The following is a 14,856-nucleotide window of genomic DNA, read 5'->3' on the forward strand; positions in this document are numbered from 1 at the left end:
ATAAATTTAATTTTAATTTCCATTTTATTTTGATATTTTGTTATTTTAATTTTTATTTCTATGGTAATTATTAATTTTCGATAATACGGTTAAAAATTCGGTTTGCTTAATTTTGGATTATTATGCTTCATTCCATTATTTCATATACAATCTTCTAATATTCTGTCTCAATTTTTGCAGGATGGATTATAATCTGGATACAGAGCTGAGACAGATGTTAGGCAAAGTTAACAGTAACTTTGACAGTTTCACCTTAAGTCTTGGAGCTGCTGAACGACAAGCATGCAGATATACTGCGTCGGTACTTTCTGTGGCCTAGATACCCTAAAAGAGAGTTGCAGTATTCAGGTCAGATGATCGATGCTCTTTTATGTTAGCTGCTGAGTCCAATTGAAAGTGATGCCCTCCACTTCGACCTCGAGGGCAAAGTCGCTAGATTTTCCATATTCGAGTTTGCCCTGCTGACTGTATTGAAAATTACAGGCGATGAGGCAGCTAACGGTGGGACTCAGAGAAGAAATAGGCTACAGGACACTTACTTTTAGGGACGGGGGGGTGGTTTGTCTCAGCTGATGGCGCAATCAGGAGGAGTGACGAGATGTTGGACAGACTAAAGTTAGGTCTGGTCTACATCATTGAGAGCGCGATGCGATGTCACCATAAGAAGACTGCGATCGACCTCTTCCACCTCGAGATCGTCACCGACATAGATCGCTTCAACAGCTATCCATGGGGCCGCCGATGTTTCGAGAACATCGTCCACAACTTCACCAGACTGCACTCGAAGCCCAAGGGGCTCGTTCGTAAGTACGACACGTATGGATTCCCCTTGGCGCTACAGGTAAGTGATTAACGCAATTAATGTTAAAATATTTTTTTCTATTAAATTTGTATGTATTAATTTATGTGTTGCAGGTCTAGGCGTATGAAACCATCCCCATATTGGGTATCCGCTTTGCGCGGCGAGAGAAAATACGCTGCCCTCGGATGCACCATTGGCGAGCATCTCGAGCGGAAGGATGTCCCACTGAGAAATAATTATCGGCTCTCCTCGACGATCTTTAGGTGAGCATTATAAATTTGTGATTTATATTGTACATAGTTTAAAATCTCATTACATGATTTTATTTTTTTAAAATGTCAATATGTTAGCTTGAAGTAATAACTCTTTTAATGCCGTCGATGGAGGAGGAGGCATGACCCAAGACGACTAGATGTCCGATTCGATCCTCGATCGAGACTGGGTAAGTGAATTATTCATTAATATTTTATATGAATTAGCAATTATTGATAAGTTAATAATATGTAAGTTTGTGTAGGACCGCGAGCCTGTTGATCGGGCGTCACCTTCGCTGAGGGCATCACCTCCGCCAAAGGCATCACCTCTATTGCCGGTGTCACTTCCTCTCCCTCAGGGTGATTATTCTGATGATTTGTACCATCGCTTGACTGAATTTATGGTGCAAGAGTTATATCAAGGGAGGTCGGCGCACTGCGTCTAGAACTGATAGGAGTTGTAGGGGCGATTGTGCCATTTTTGCATTAAAGTACATCGAATTTCTGAGTATAGCACATAAGGTTGATGGAATCAACTAATCCTGGATACAAAGTTGGCGGAATAAGTTGGCGTTTATTCTATTTTAAAAATGATTCATAGATTTATTGTAATTATTAGTTGTAATTTTTTGTAATTACGAAATAATTGTAAACACTGTAAATATTGATTTGTCGTATTTATGAAATGTTTGTAACACACTGTAATGGATTATGAAATGATTATTAACTACGACGACTTTTGAAATATCGTAAAATAAATGCAAACGCTGTTTAATTCAGATGGACAATATTACCAAATGATCTAAGATGAACGTGACTTGTACAATAATAGGCGAGTATGCCCTACTGATTTGCACTGGCTACACCTACGAGGTCGTGGGAATTCTTCGGTAGATGATATTTTAGACGTACTTGGACGTCCAGGACCACTCGGTTCAATGAGAGGTGGCAACAATGTATTCAGTAGGCGAATATGATCGTGGACTTCCCACTTAGCTTCGTTCGACAGAGGAAATATTGTCTCAGCATACGCAGCTCTTCAATAATCAATCGTGTAGTAATAAAAGTACAATGTTATAGCTGTCCTCACCGCGACTGTATGCTCACACGGAAAAGTCTCCAACTGAAATTTTTTACAACTGCATGTGTTATCAGTTAAGTCCACCATGTATGCCGTATTACGTGTACCTTCCACTGAAAAGCGCAGCTCGTCTAGTGGTTCGACATTCAACTGTCTTGCAAGTTCTGCAACTTTGAATGGTCTTCCCTCTTGTGTCGGGGTTAGCACGCTCGTGCAATTCTATGATTCCGCACGTCGATCGTGTAACCACTGCTGCAACTTGATACGGATATTCTCAATCAGTGTAAGAATGGGTAATTCTCGATCCTTCTTGAATAATGCATTGAGAGACTCCGTATTGTTTAACGTCATCATGTTGTATCGACGTCCTGAAAAAAATAAGTGCGCCCAATGTTCAATCCCCATTTTCGTTAGATAATCCCATGCATCAAATGATTTACTTCCTATTTCAACTATGAATTTATTACACTCTTCAACAGTGTAGACTTCAGTCGCTCTCCTAAATAATGAAACGATACCTTTGCTCCGATACCCGGTCTTCAAATTATCTTGAATATAGTACATGTAATACCGATGATGTGCATATGGAAAAATTTCAGCGATACCACTTATTAAAGTATGTCCTCGATCTGTTACAAATGCAAGGTCCTTGATTTCCCCGTTTATTTCCATTAACTTTGTGAAGAACCACCGCATCGACAGGTGATTCTCACTATCGACTATGCCGAACGCAAGAGGGTAAATTTGGATGTTGGCATATTGACATGTAGGAATAATCAACTTACCTTGATATTTAGATTTCAATGTTGTACCATCAACTAGAATTAGGGGTCGCACTGCATTTCGAAATCCCCGAATGCATTGTCCATAAGCCATGAAGAAGAATTTGAAGCAATTCCCACCTTCCGTTTCAATAAAAATTTTCGAGTCAGGATTAGTTTTCCCCATGTTATGACAATACCTGGCCAATTTAGCATAGCTCTCCTCTGTAGAGCCCATTAAATCCTTGAACGCACATTCCTTGGCCTTCCAGGCCTTCTGGTAGCTCAAAATTACTCCGTACTCTCGACGAACGTTGTTAATGATGTCCGATGGTTTGTAGATCGTACGAGGATCCTGATACTTGTACATTATCTGTCGACCAATAAACCAAGCTCGGGCTTGATTGTGATCATTTCGACGTAATCTCACTTCATAAGTATGTTCTCATGTGTACTTGCGAACTACAAAGCATTCATTCATATTCATTTTCGTCGCTCGCAAACGCCAATGGCAACTGTCGTCTATGCAGGCAATTGTCAACAACAACTTGTTCGATTTTTTCACTTTGAACTCAAAGTTGTATTTCAGCGTAATTAGATGCACAGCTTCCTGCAAATCTTTTTCGTTTCAAACAATTGCTGGACATACAAATCCTCACTATCGGAACCACACGGGAGAAATTAAGAACGGTTCACTCGATCCAGCTCTTGAGGTCTGACCCTGCTCATGTCTCTGTCGGGATAAAGCGATCAAATCATTGTCTGTAAAAGTATTTGCATTTTCACACTCATTGTCGTGAATTACAGACAGAATTCTGTGAGTAACTGTCTCTGGAATAATCGCATCATCTTCACGGACTATGTGGACCGTATCTCAAAAATCAGTTGCATTGTGATCCCCTCTATCTGAGTCTACTTGTTCATCTTCGAAGATATTTTTCCACACTAAAGTCACTCAAATAGGAGTCGAGTGCTTATAGTTCATTTCAAACAGATAATTCACTCTGACATCAAAAGAAATTGTCATAGGTGGACTCGGAACTTCCTGATCGCTGAATTTAAATTTCAATTCCATGTCATACTGAGAGAGATCGACATTTAGTTTGTTTTGTAAAACATTATGGAGTTTTGCATACGTTGTTGTTTCTATTATGAAAATTGGGATACCACCACGCTTATCACTTATCCATTTTCAGACCTATCGATCTCTTTCGTCCAATTCGAAATTATCAAAATAACAAATTGAGACTATAACCATATCTGTATGACGAAAAAGAATTTTTAATTGTAAGAAAATATTGAACGAAATAAAAAAATTTAAACAGCCGGCAGTTAAGAAACAGCCGACTATTTAAAAAATAGCCGACCATTTTTCGACCGCAGTTTGTTCAATCCAACTGTCCAGTCGGATGTTAAATAGTCAGGTTATACAGTCGAATTTTTTCAATTGTTAACTGGACAGCGACAGTCCAAATTCGCTGTCCGGCAGAATAAACACACCAAACTTTTGCAGATTAATTTTTCAATATTAATGCAGATTAATTTTTTCTCGTCAAAAACTTAAAATTTTTCACAAATCTATTAATAAAATTATCCACATTAACATTATATGTCGAAATAACCTTTATCTATGTAAACGTAAAATAATTTAACGAAATAAATTAAATATGTGTATTATAAACTTACTGATTTAATAAGATTGATATAAAAGAATTTCAGTTACCGCGTTCGATGAATTTCTCAATTTTGAGGTTGAAGCAGATGAAAGATAAATGTGTTTTTATCTATGTTTGAGTAAACAAATATGAGAAGTTTGCTAATTTTGACATTTTAAGTTGAAAATGTTTGATTTTTATTTATTAACAAAAAGGGAGTAATGTCTTTTAAACAAAACCTCCTTTTGTTAATATATAATATACTTAAGGGTATTTTTCTTCTTTTAACACTCAATAGGAGGATTGAACAAGTCGAAGTAGAATCTCCATTCTTTGACTATTCCATTTTTAAAAGTAGCCCCTTTCTGATCAATTTTACTTTGAGAAAATTTCACAAAATGTTCATTTTTACCTAGTTATTTCCAAAAATGTCCATCATTGCAAAAATGTCTAATTTGGAAGAATTTGGACAAAAATATCCTTATTAACAATTTATAATTCCACACTAAGACAAAAAAATGTACATTTTTGTAATATTGTTATTGATCAATAAAATTTTCACACATAACCTGTCATATTTATTTCAAAAAGTTACATGTCAAATCACAATAAATATTATATTTTTCATTGATTCAGAAATGTCGAGAACGACATTTTTAAATGTAAAGAAATGTCATATTCAAAATAAAATATAATTCTAAACAAATGAAACGGTGTTTAAATGTCGATAATGACGTATGAAATGTCTAGAAACATTATTTTAATGTAACTTCTAATGAAAGTCACTTTTCAAAATTCGTGATAAATTGATAAAAAAAATCAAATGTCGAGAACGATATTTAAAATATCGAGAATACAATTTTAAAATATAACTTTTCATTAAGGGCTGAATAAATAAGTTGAAACTAAATTTAAGTAAGTGTCACTTTTCACCTCATACCATTAAAATTGGCTTTTACTTTTACCTCTTTAGACATGAAATTACGTCGCCATTCTCTTCCATCTTAAAATTTGGAAGAATCGTTGATCCCAAAAAAACACATCACCGCCTTAATTTATAGCTCCAGCCGCAGAAAAATCGAGCTTCTTCGACACGCAGAATTTTCACTACCCCCTTCTTTATCTCCGATCCAAATTTTTATTGTGTAAACAGAGGAAAAAATAAAAACATTCGGATAATAATCAGGTACGTTATTTTTTTATTTATTATTATTATTATTATTTTTTTTTTTTTTTTTCTTTTTTTTATCGATTTCCCAATATCCCATTTTCCTTCTTTCTGATCTGCAATATATTTACAGATTTATTTTTTTCCCCCAATTTCCTTAAAGTTTTCATCATATATCGAGAAATCAAAAATCCACAAAATAACTAGGAAGTAAGGATGAATTCGAGTCATGGAAAATATAATAACAAGTCTGGCTCACTGAATGCTTTTGATTTCGATATTGGGATCGGGACGGGACGCCCCAAATCTTTGAACGATCAGAAAATACAGACGTCCTCGTATTCATCCACCTCGTATACGCATTCATCTGCGTATTCGAAGCCCAGTACGACACCGGCATGGACCCATAAACCGGTGAATCCCATCCAGTCTAGTGGATCTGGGTCTTTGTCCGGCCCGACTTCCATGGTGGGAGATATTTTGGGGAAGAGCTGGAATTCTTCAGCTCCAATGAACTCTGGTGGCTTGGGTATCGGGATTGTGAATAGTAAGAACCCGAATTTGTTTGGGGATTTGGTGAGCTCGGCAATCGGTGGCAACAAGAACAGCACCAATGTGCCATTGAAAAACGCAGCTCCAACTGCAAGTAAAAGCACGCTCTCGATGGGGGAAATGGCTGATTCATTGCCCAAAATGAACAGTTCTGTGAACAATGGTGGAAGTTCGGGGACTAATGTTAGTTATAGCAGTGGAACTATGAATTGGGATGGAAATTATCCAAAGAGTTCGAGTATAGGTGGTGGGAATGTGAATTTGAGTGGGAATAATGCTAAGAGTTCGAATCTAGGTGGTCCGTCTATGAAGAGTATGGCAGGAAGTGGTGGTATGAGTTCAAATAAGGACCCTTTTGGATCTTTGGTTGATTTCAGCTCTAAGCCAACTGGTGGTATGAAATCAGAGAATAAAGGGAGCAAGAAGAGTGGTCTTGAAGACGAGTTTGGGGATTTTAAGAATGTGGCTCCAAAGACAAGTGGATCGTCATTTCCATCAAGTGCTTTTCCCACGACTAAAAGCGATCCAATGGGTGATTTTGGGTTTTCAAGTCCTCAGCCTCAGAGTCAAAGTCAGCCATCAGGGCAGTCTGTGGGGGTAAATGATTTTGACGCATTGTTTTCTTCTTCCGGTGGTGGTGCAAACCAGAGTCAAGGATTTGAAAGCCAGCAGTTTTCAGGGGGTGATGATTGGGGTATGGATTCAGAATTTGGAGGGCATGATACTGGTGGGACCACCGAGATTGAAGGGCTTCCACCCCCACCCACCGGAGTTACCGGTTCAGCTGCAAAGACTAAGGGTATGGATAATCTTAAGCAGGGGCAGTATGCTGATGCTATCAAATGGTTGTCTTGGGCTGTTATTCTACTTGAGAAGGCCGGTGATGATGATGGGACTACAGAGGTTTTAACCTGCAGAGCTTCATGTTACAAGGAAGTTGGAGAGTACAAAAAGGCTGTGGCCGACTGCACAAAGGTTAGATTGTTTTGTTAACGATGTCATCTCCCAATATCAGTTTATTGAAATAATTTGTGATGTCTATGGGACCTGACAAATAAATTGAACCTGAGAAAGTGGAATCGGAGGATATAATTTTTGCTTGATCCAAAGTTATGCTAGCTCTAATTATTGCTTCTTGAAATATTATTCTGAAAACCTTAAAAGGTAAGTCATGCTATGATTCTTGGAAGATGTTCTGTATAGATTTCTAATGATATTGAAAGGCACAATTTCAAAGTGAAACTATTGGGATTGTTGGAGGATGAATGTGGTATAGACTCGTTGTTGTCAACTCAATCTCTATGCTCATTTGACATCAATGGTTAATTGTGAAGAGATGATCGAGCTTCCTTTAAAACTGGGAAAAGGTTATCACTCTCTACTCAAAAGAGATGATAAAGCTTGCTTTTCACATCTATTCTTGCTGTTTCTTCGAATAATTTTGTAGAAGTGTGAAGTGTGTTTTTTACCAGATCACTAAATTTCACTAGTTTGATTTTACCTGCAAGTTTAATTTTTTTCTGAATCTTCCTGTTTTAGGTTTTATAATTGGTCAATGTGCCCCGTTGTAAACATTTTCCTAAGTAATATTGAACAAAATGGTCATTCTTGCTGATGTATTAACATTTATAATTTTGTCAAATTTATTACCTACCAAGGCATTTTGCTTTTATTTTTCATTGGCCATATTGTGCCCTCCATTTTCTACACAACAACCTGACAGACCATAATGCTATTGCAAGGCGCTGGCGATCACTGCCGACTTAATGCCATCTGGCATCTCTCTCTATACTCTTTTGCCACAACCAGTGTCATACCTCACTATTCAACAACACAATCAATTTTCTTCCCAATATTGATTACATCTCTCCTTCAACTCTCGACCCCTTATCGATTTCAAATTCTCGAATCTGTCTTAAAATGATTGACACCCAGAAAATTTCTACAAACTTACAAGTAAAAGAGAAGATGAAGGGCATGAAGGCGTCGCAGGCTTACAGCCTCTGCCATTGGTAGCAGCATCCCCCTCTGACCGCTATCCCCCAATGTCAAACAGAGAATGTGCAGAGAGATAAAGAGAACCTCCTAAAATTCAACCCCCCTTCCCTCCTCGTTTCAAGATCTAATCATCGCCACAGCAAGTAAATATCGACTCCATAACCACCTCAATTGTGTACTCCAACATGATCTATTTGTATGTTTGCAAATGCTTGCGCGTGTGGGATGGGATGAGGGACAGAGGACTGTGACTGAGTGTGCACAAGTTGTCTGCATGATTGCTCATGAGATATAGAGAAGGAAGCTGCTGTGTGGCAGTCTAATTTAGGACATGTTTCTGCAGATCTTGCCCCTACCACTTACATTTTCTCGTTATTTTTCTTTGTGCATTTTGCAATTCAATGTCTAGCTCTGCCCTCAAGAATATTTATGTACCAGTCAAATTGGCACGTTGAAATTTAGTGTCACAATACGTGCATTACCCTTTCTGTAATTTTAATCGAAAGCCACTTTTATTTATATTTGTAATATGTTATTTGTTGTGTGTCTCAAAAGGAGTTTATGAAGTTTGATCTGTGCAAAGGAAGCATCAGTTTGTGGATGACCTAATTTGTCTCCAATTGCTTTTCTATGAACACTACGCGATAGTACCTTCATTTTTGTGTTGTGGCATCATTTCATTGGCATTGCATTGCCCTTCAGGATAAAAAAGGCTCATAGGCTGCATTATCTTGTGCAGGTGCTGGAGCATGATGACTCAAATGTATCAGTCCTCGTACAACGTGCTCTTCTTTACGAGAGCATGGAGAAATACAAGCTCGGGGCCGAAGACCTCAGGACTGTTATGAAACTCGATCCTGGCAATAGAGTTGCTAGAAGTACCATTCATCGTTTGACTAAGATGGCTGGCTATTAGAGAAGTTTCCAAAAGAAAATTCTTTCTTCACCTCCCATCAGTCTGATGCATCATTCCCCCTCTTAATACAATATGTTGGAAATCATCATCCAATATTTCTTGGAAATTTGATATTGAGTCAGTTGTTGTCTTGCAATTACGTACGGTCATACATCATGGTTTACACTCATACATCATGGTTTACACTCGCTTTTGGAAGGAAAGTTGTCCATTTTGTTTCAAGGATTGCTTTGTGATGGCAATTTTAAACCTCAAATTTTTCTGCTGTTATGTTTCTTGAATGAATTGTAGATTCCTTTTGACGTGTTTGGTTGTGTTAAAAATAAAATAAAAGTTGTGGATGGTCCCGACTTTCTAAAATTAAGTTTAGCTAGTACAGAAAGCTAACTCTGGGTAGGAATTGAAAATTGAATATTTTAGTACCACAATGGTTTTATTTCATTGTATTGGATCTCATGTGACCATAAACCTCTACCGATGGAAATTATTACAAAAAAAATATTTTTTTATTATTTCGATATTTTGGGTAAATGACCGTGAATGTGTTGGTGGGTAAATTAGCTTGGACAACGATTTTTTTTTATGATTTTTGAGATTTTATTTTTATCACGTAATTTAATTTTCTTTGTATCTAGAGAGACAAGAGGTAAGGATTTAATTTTTTTTACATTATTTTTAATTAATGCGTTAAATATAAAAATCAACAGACCGACATGTATTTACGCTTTCTATATTTTACATTTCTTGGTTCACATGTAAAAAAATCATTAAATTTGTGAATCTTTTTTGTTTTAAATTTGAAGATGAACTTACTTAAATCTAATGGTTCCCTTTCGAAATAAAGCAAAAAAGAAGGTTGTAGTCAAATGGAGTTGAATGACATGTTTCTTTGAGAAAAGAATTTAGAGTATGTTCGGTTAACGTTATTTTTCTATGGAAAAATGTAATTTTATTCCATTCAAATTTCTTATTTTTGGGGTGTTTGATTGACAATTTTATTCATAAAAAATACTTTTTAACTTTTGATTACGTGATCATATTTTTCTCAAAAACAAGGAAAACGTTTTCTTTAGGGAATGGTGATTTCTATTTTTTAGATAATTTATTATCACTTTCTCTCTTCCATCTATCTCCTATCTATTATTTACTCACCACTAAAAAGTAGACCGGTATAAAATTTTCTAGGTTAATAACTAAATGAATCAAACACATTTAATTAATAATTTTCATACAAATAAGGTTCCACACAATTTAATAATCTAAAATTTATTTTCTTTCCATACAAGTTTCATACTCATAATCAAATGCACTCTTTCTTTTGCTCGCTTTTTGGGATATCTCCCTTTTTCGGTTATCATTTATTCCAAATTAAATTTTGCTATGTTGAAATAGGGAAAAGTTTTGAAGAACCTTTTGTAATGGTCATGTCTTAATTGAGAAGACATTTACTAGTGGCGTCTTTTGATTTTAAAGACTTTTGCCATATTTCAAATAACAAATTGACTATTGTTGACACATAAAAACTCGGCCCAAAGAATGAAGCACAATGGGAGGATCCCCAAATCAGATAGCCCAAAGAATGAAGCCCAATCAGACAATTTAGGGTGAAAGCCCAAATAGGGAAGCTCAGGAACGCGGTAACACCATCACCCAAGTTTGCAAATCGCCCAGGACCTGAGCCAACGGAGTGCCATGCAGTCACCCAGAAATGTTACTCTGTTCTCACCCAAACCTTCGAGTCGCCCAAGGTCTTAGCAAACATGAAGTGTTGTGGTTATCAAGAAGCGCAATTATCAAAGCAGTTATTAAGCAGCCCTATCACGTTCCACGATTCAAGAAATTCAATCGAAAACGGTTGAACGACGAAGAGTAATGGCATGCAGTTAAAAAAGGCAGTTCCATGACAAGTTGGTCATTACGAGGAAAGTGGGCAGTTATAGAACGATTAAGCAGTTTTTAGGCGGTTGATTACAAAGAGATCATCCGGGGAGAATAAAAGGAAGAAAAGACATAGAGCAAAAGGACCCCGAATCAAAACTCTCGAACAGAGAACATGTAATTTTAAATTTCTTAGCTTAGATTTAAACACTTCTTTCAGTAACTCGTGTGCTTGCGCCCCTTGGAGGCATTCTGTTTTTAATTTCCAATTGTAAAGTCATCGCCAATAAATAACACCCCTTTTTGGGACTTTGTCTCAAGAGGTTTGTCCCTTACACAATCGTCTGATCCCTTTTAATTGTTAGCGACGAACCCGCTCGAAACAATTTGGCACGCCCAATGGGACAGTGGTGTTTGGTGTTGAAAATACAAAAGATGAAACAATATACCTTAGAGATCCGATAAGGAAGCAGCAAGTCAGGGAGGAATCCAGTCTATGATCGAGCGATATGAGGAACAGCATACCTTTCCACGAACAGATGGACAGAATTAGAGCACTAACAGTCGTTACGAACCAATGACAGAGTTGAGTCCTCGAACCATGCGTGCACTACTTGGAGAACTCACACAAGATGTCGTTGAACAGGTAAATCTTCGAAATATTCATAATATGGAAAGATTTGCCCAAAATGGGAATGCACATTATGACAACATGGCCAAACAACTAAACACTTTGAACAAAATAATGAATAAGTTAGTAGGCCAAATATGTCAACCGGTTATGCCTCTTGCAAACCACTTTCAAATTAGGACAATTGTGGGACATAATCCCTCAGTCCTAAATTCGAATCAAGGAGTAGAACCACTTTCTGGTCCCTCTACTTCAAACCAATGGGGTGGTGCAGTGCCAATTCAGAACAATGGTAGTGGTATGCCTAACTTGGGGGGTAATCCAAATGTAAGAGATAATGTCCTAAACAATGGACAGAATACCCCACGTGTTAATGAGGGAATAGATGTTTAAGCTAATGGTAATGGCCCTAATCATGGTAACTTTGTTGCCAATCGAGGACCAAACATCAGGCCTCATGCAAATCAACCGGTTAACCAACCTGTAGGAATTCCATATGACCCCAACGTTATGTTGAGGAATCAGATTATGAAAATCGTACAGGATCAGGTGGCTTTTGGGGTGCGTCCTGTCATCAGGCCGACTTACACAAAGCCATATCCTGATTGGGTAAACCAAGCATATCCATGGCCTAGAGGGTATAAAGTGTCAGAATTCTCACTGTTTACCGGTTTAGGAGAGGTTTCTACTCTAGAACACATAGGGCGATTCACATTGCAAAGTGGTGATGTAACTGATTACCATAAAATGAGGCTTTTCCCTAGTTCATTAACAGGAGTAGCTTTTTCCTGGTTCATCAACTTGCCAGCGAACTCTGTTCAAACATGGCAACAATTGGAACAGTTATTCCACGCTCAGTTTTATAAAACTGAGTCTGAAGTCACTTTGGCTAATTTGGCGAATCTACGTCAAATGCCAAACGAATGGGCAGAAAGTTTTCTCCAAAGGTTCAAGACAGCAAGAAGCAAGTGTTTTGTACCTCTGTCTAAAAAAGAATTTATCAAAATCGCTCAGGGTTGTTTGAGCTTTGATTTAAAAAAGAAATTCCAGGACAAGAAATTTCCTAACTTTTTTCAGTTGAGTGCGAATGTGATTAGATATGAACGACTGATAAGAGAGGAAGAGCAGATGAAAAATTCTAGTAAAGGGACTTATTACAAAGACCCAAATTTTGACGTTCATACCATCAGCGACGAGTCATACAATCAGGCCGAAATGTGTTCGGCCGAACTGGTCAAAGGAGATACGTATACTTGTCCTATAATGGTTAAGCCTAGACCATCGGGCAAAGATGAGCCCATTAAAGATGGAAACATAAAGGTTAGAACGTTCTCGTTCGATGTAACCAAAGCTGACCTTATATTTGATAAATTATATAGGGATAAGCAGATAAAGTTGAGCGATAAGCATAAATTGCCAAACCCTGAACAAATTAAGGGTAAAAAATATTGTAAGTGGCATAATGCATGGTCACATTTGACTAACAATTGCTTGATTTTTCGTCATGTATTGCAGGATGCCATTGAATCAGGACGAATTACGTTCGACGATAAGAAGAAGATGGCAGTGGATGAAAATCTTTTTCCACAGCCACTTGGAGTGAACATGGTGACGTCTGGTTTCAAAAACAAGTTGCCAAAATTCAAGTTGGTCATAGATGATGGAGAAGAGGATCCTAGACCACATCCCAGTGTCTTTGAACGAATCAAGGGGAAAGAACCAAAAAAGGACAAAGACGTCCTGTGTGCAAGATGTAAAAGAGAAGTGAGTGTAAATACGGAGAAACCAGGGATATGGCAGCATCCCCATCGCCCTACTTTCTTCCCAAACACTCAGCCTGGTAGAGGGTGAGGTACATCATTCTATAAAGGACTGCCTTTTGAGAGGCAGTTCAGGCCAGTAGATAATGAGAGAACATTCAGGCCGCAACCTCGCCGGCCAAATGTATGGCATTCGTTCCAATATAATGCAGGAAGAGCAGTACCCTTCGATGAGATGACTAGAACCCAATAAAGGCGTTTCCAACGAAACTATGGACGAATGATAAGGCAGCAATAGGGAGTGTCACATCCTAAAGCGCCTAAACTACTCAAGGTAGCCAATCAAAATGTTCTCAAAGATAGTGAAGAGACCGGTACAGATGAATCAATGAAAGAACTGCCAAAGACTTCTTCTGGGAGATCAAAGTTTGAGCGAGATAGAAGGGATGGAGAAGATCCAGATCAGCCCCTTACTATCCAGTTCGGTATGTTACCTCCTGTCGTGGCTAATAATTACTTACTGGCCAATGAATTCAAGAATAAAGAAAAAGAAGGAGAAGAAAGGGAGGACAACGAAGGAGAGGCTTGCATGCTGGAATGTGAAGAAGGCCAAACTTCTGGAGAGGCCTACAATGATGAAGAAGAAGATGGGATGACAGACATCGAAAAAAAAATCGACCTAGAAGTAGAAAGAAGAAGGAGAGGAGTACCCACAATACTCTGTTGAAACAACTACATCGAGAGGGAGTTCACGAAGTAGACTTGTTGGGAGAGCCATCTGGGCGTCCTTTCGATTTCTACGTACTGTACGGGATGCCCAAAAGGAAGAGGAGAGTGTCTTGCTCTGAAAAGTATGGATCACCTCCAAAAATAATGCCCCCTCCCACAGGTTGGGTAACTGATGAGGAAGCATTAAAAAATAGTAAGGGGAAATTCAGGAGACAGAGGCTCAACACGATATGCTGCACGTCGATTTATCACAGAGGGATAATTCGACAGAAAACAAGTAAGAAGTAGAAATAGAGGCTGTCGAAAAGGTTATTTTTAAACGGCCAGCCATGAAATTGAGTAAACACTTGAGGCCATTGTACGTTAAAGCTCTAGTTAACGGCGTCCCTGTAGCAAAAGTGCTTGTCGACAATGGAGCAGCTATAAACACCATTTCATCTAGGATGATGAGGAAATTTGCAAAGACAAAGGGTGACATGATTCCAACAGAAGTCATCCTTACGAGTTTCAATGGAGGAGCAACTTCAGCTAAGGGAGTTATGCCATTAAACATAACTATAGGGACAACTACTAGGACCACAGTCTTCTTTGTAATAGATGGTCCTACTAGTTACAATGTGTTACTAGGAAGAGATTGGATACACGAAAGTCGTTGTATACCCTCATCGCTT

At 38.0% G+C, this 14,856-nt stretch overlaps 1 protein-coding gene across 2 annotated transcripts; it reads left to right on the forward strand.

The window, feature by feature from the left end:
- Window positions 1-5,542: 5,542 nt before the first annotated feature.
- On the forward strand, window positions 5,543-9,492 carry LOC111393393. 2 transcript variants are annotated; one of them, XM_023018900.1, is made up of 3 exons: window positions 5,543-5,739; window positions 5,885-7,248; window positions 9,011-9,492. In XM_023018900.1, exons 2-3 carry the CDS (start codon window positions 5,938-5,940, stop codon window positions 9,185-9,187), a joined length of 1,488 nt encoding a protein of 495 aa, XP_022874668.1. In that variant the 5' UTR covers window positions 5,543-5,739; window positions 5,885-5,937; the 3' UTR covers window positions 9,188-9,492. The 2 variants fall into 2 exon arrangements, with proteins under 2 accessions (XP_022874668.1, XP_022874667.1); XM_023018899.1 differs by having other exon boundaries at window positions 5,544-5,739; window positions 5,855-7,248.
- Window positions 9,493-14,856: the final 5,364 nt, after the last annotated feature.

Source organism: Olea europaea, chromosome 4 (assembly GCF_002742605.1).
Source record: "Olea europaea var. sylvestris chromosome 4, O_europaea_v1, whole genome shotgun sequence".
In the NCBI taxonomy this organism is placed as follows: Eukaryota; Viridiplantae; Streptophyta; class Magnoliopsida; order Lamiales; family Oleaceae; genus Olea; species Olea europaea.

Excerpts from the sequence above, each read along its gene's own strand:
- LOC111393393 (XM_023018900.1), top strand. The coding sequence starts at position 5,938 with ATGAATTCGAGTCATGGAAAATATAATAACAAGTCTGGCTCACTGAAT. Across the intron at positions 7,249-9,010 it reads CTGTGGCCGACTGCACAAAG|GTGCTGGAGCATGATGACTC; the intron begins GTTAGATTGTTT and ends TATCTTGTGCAG.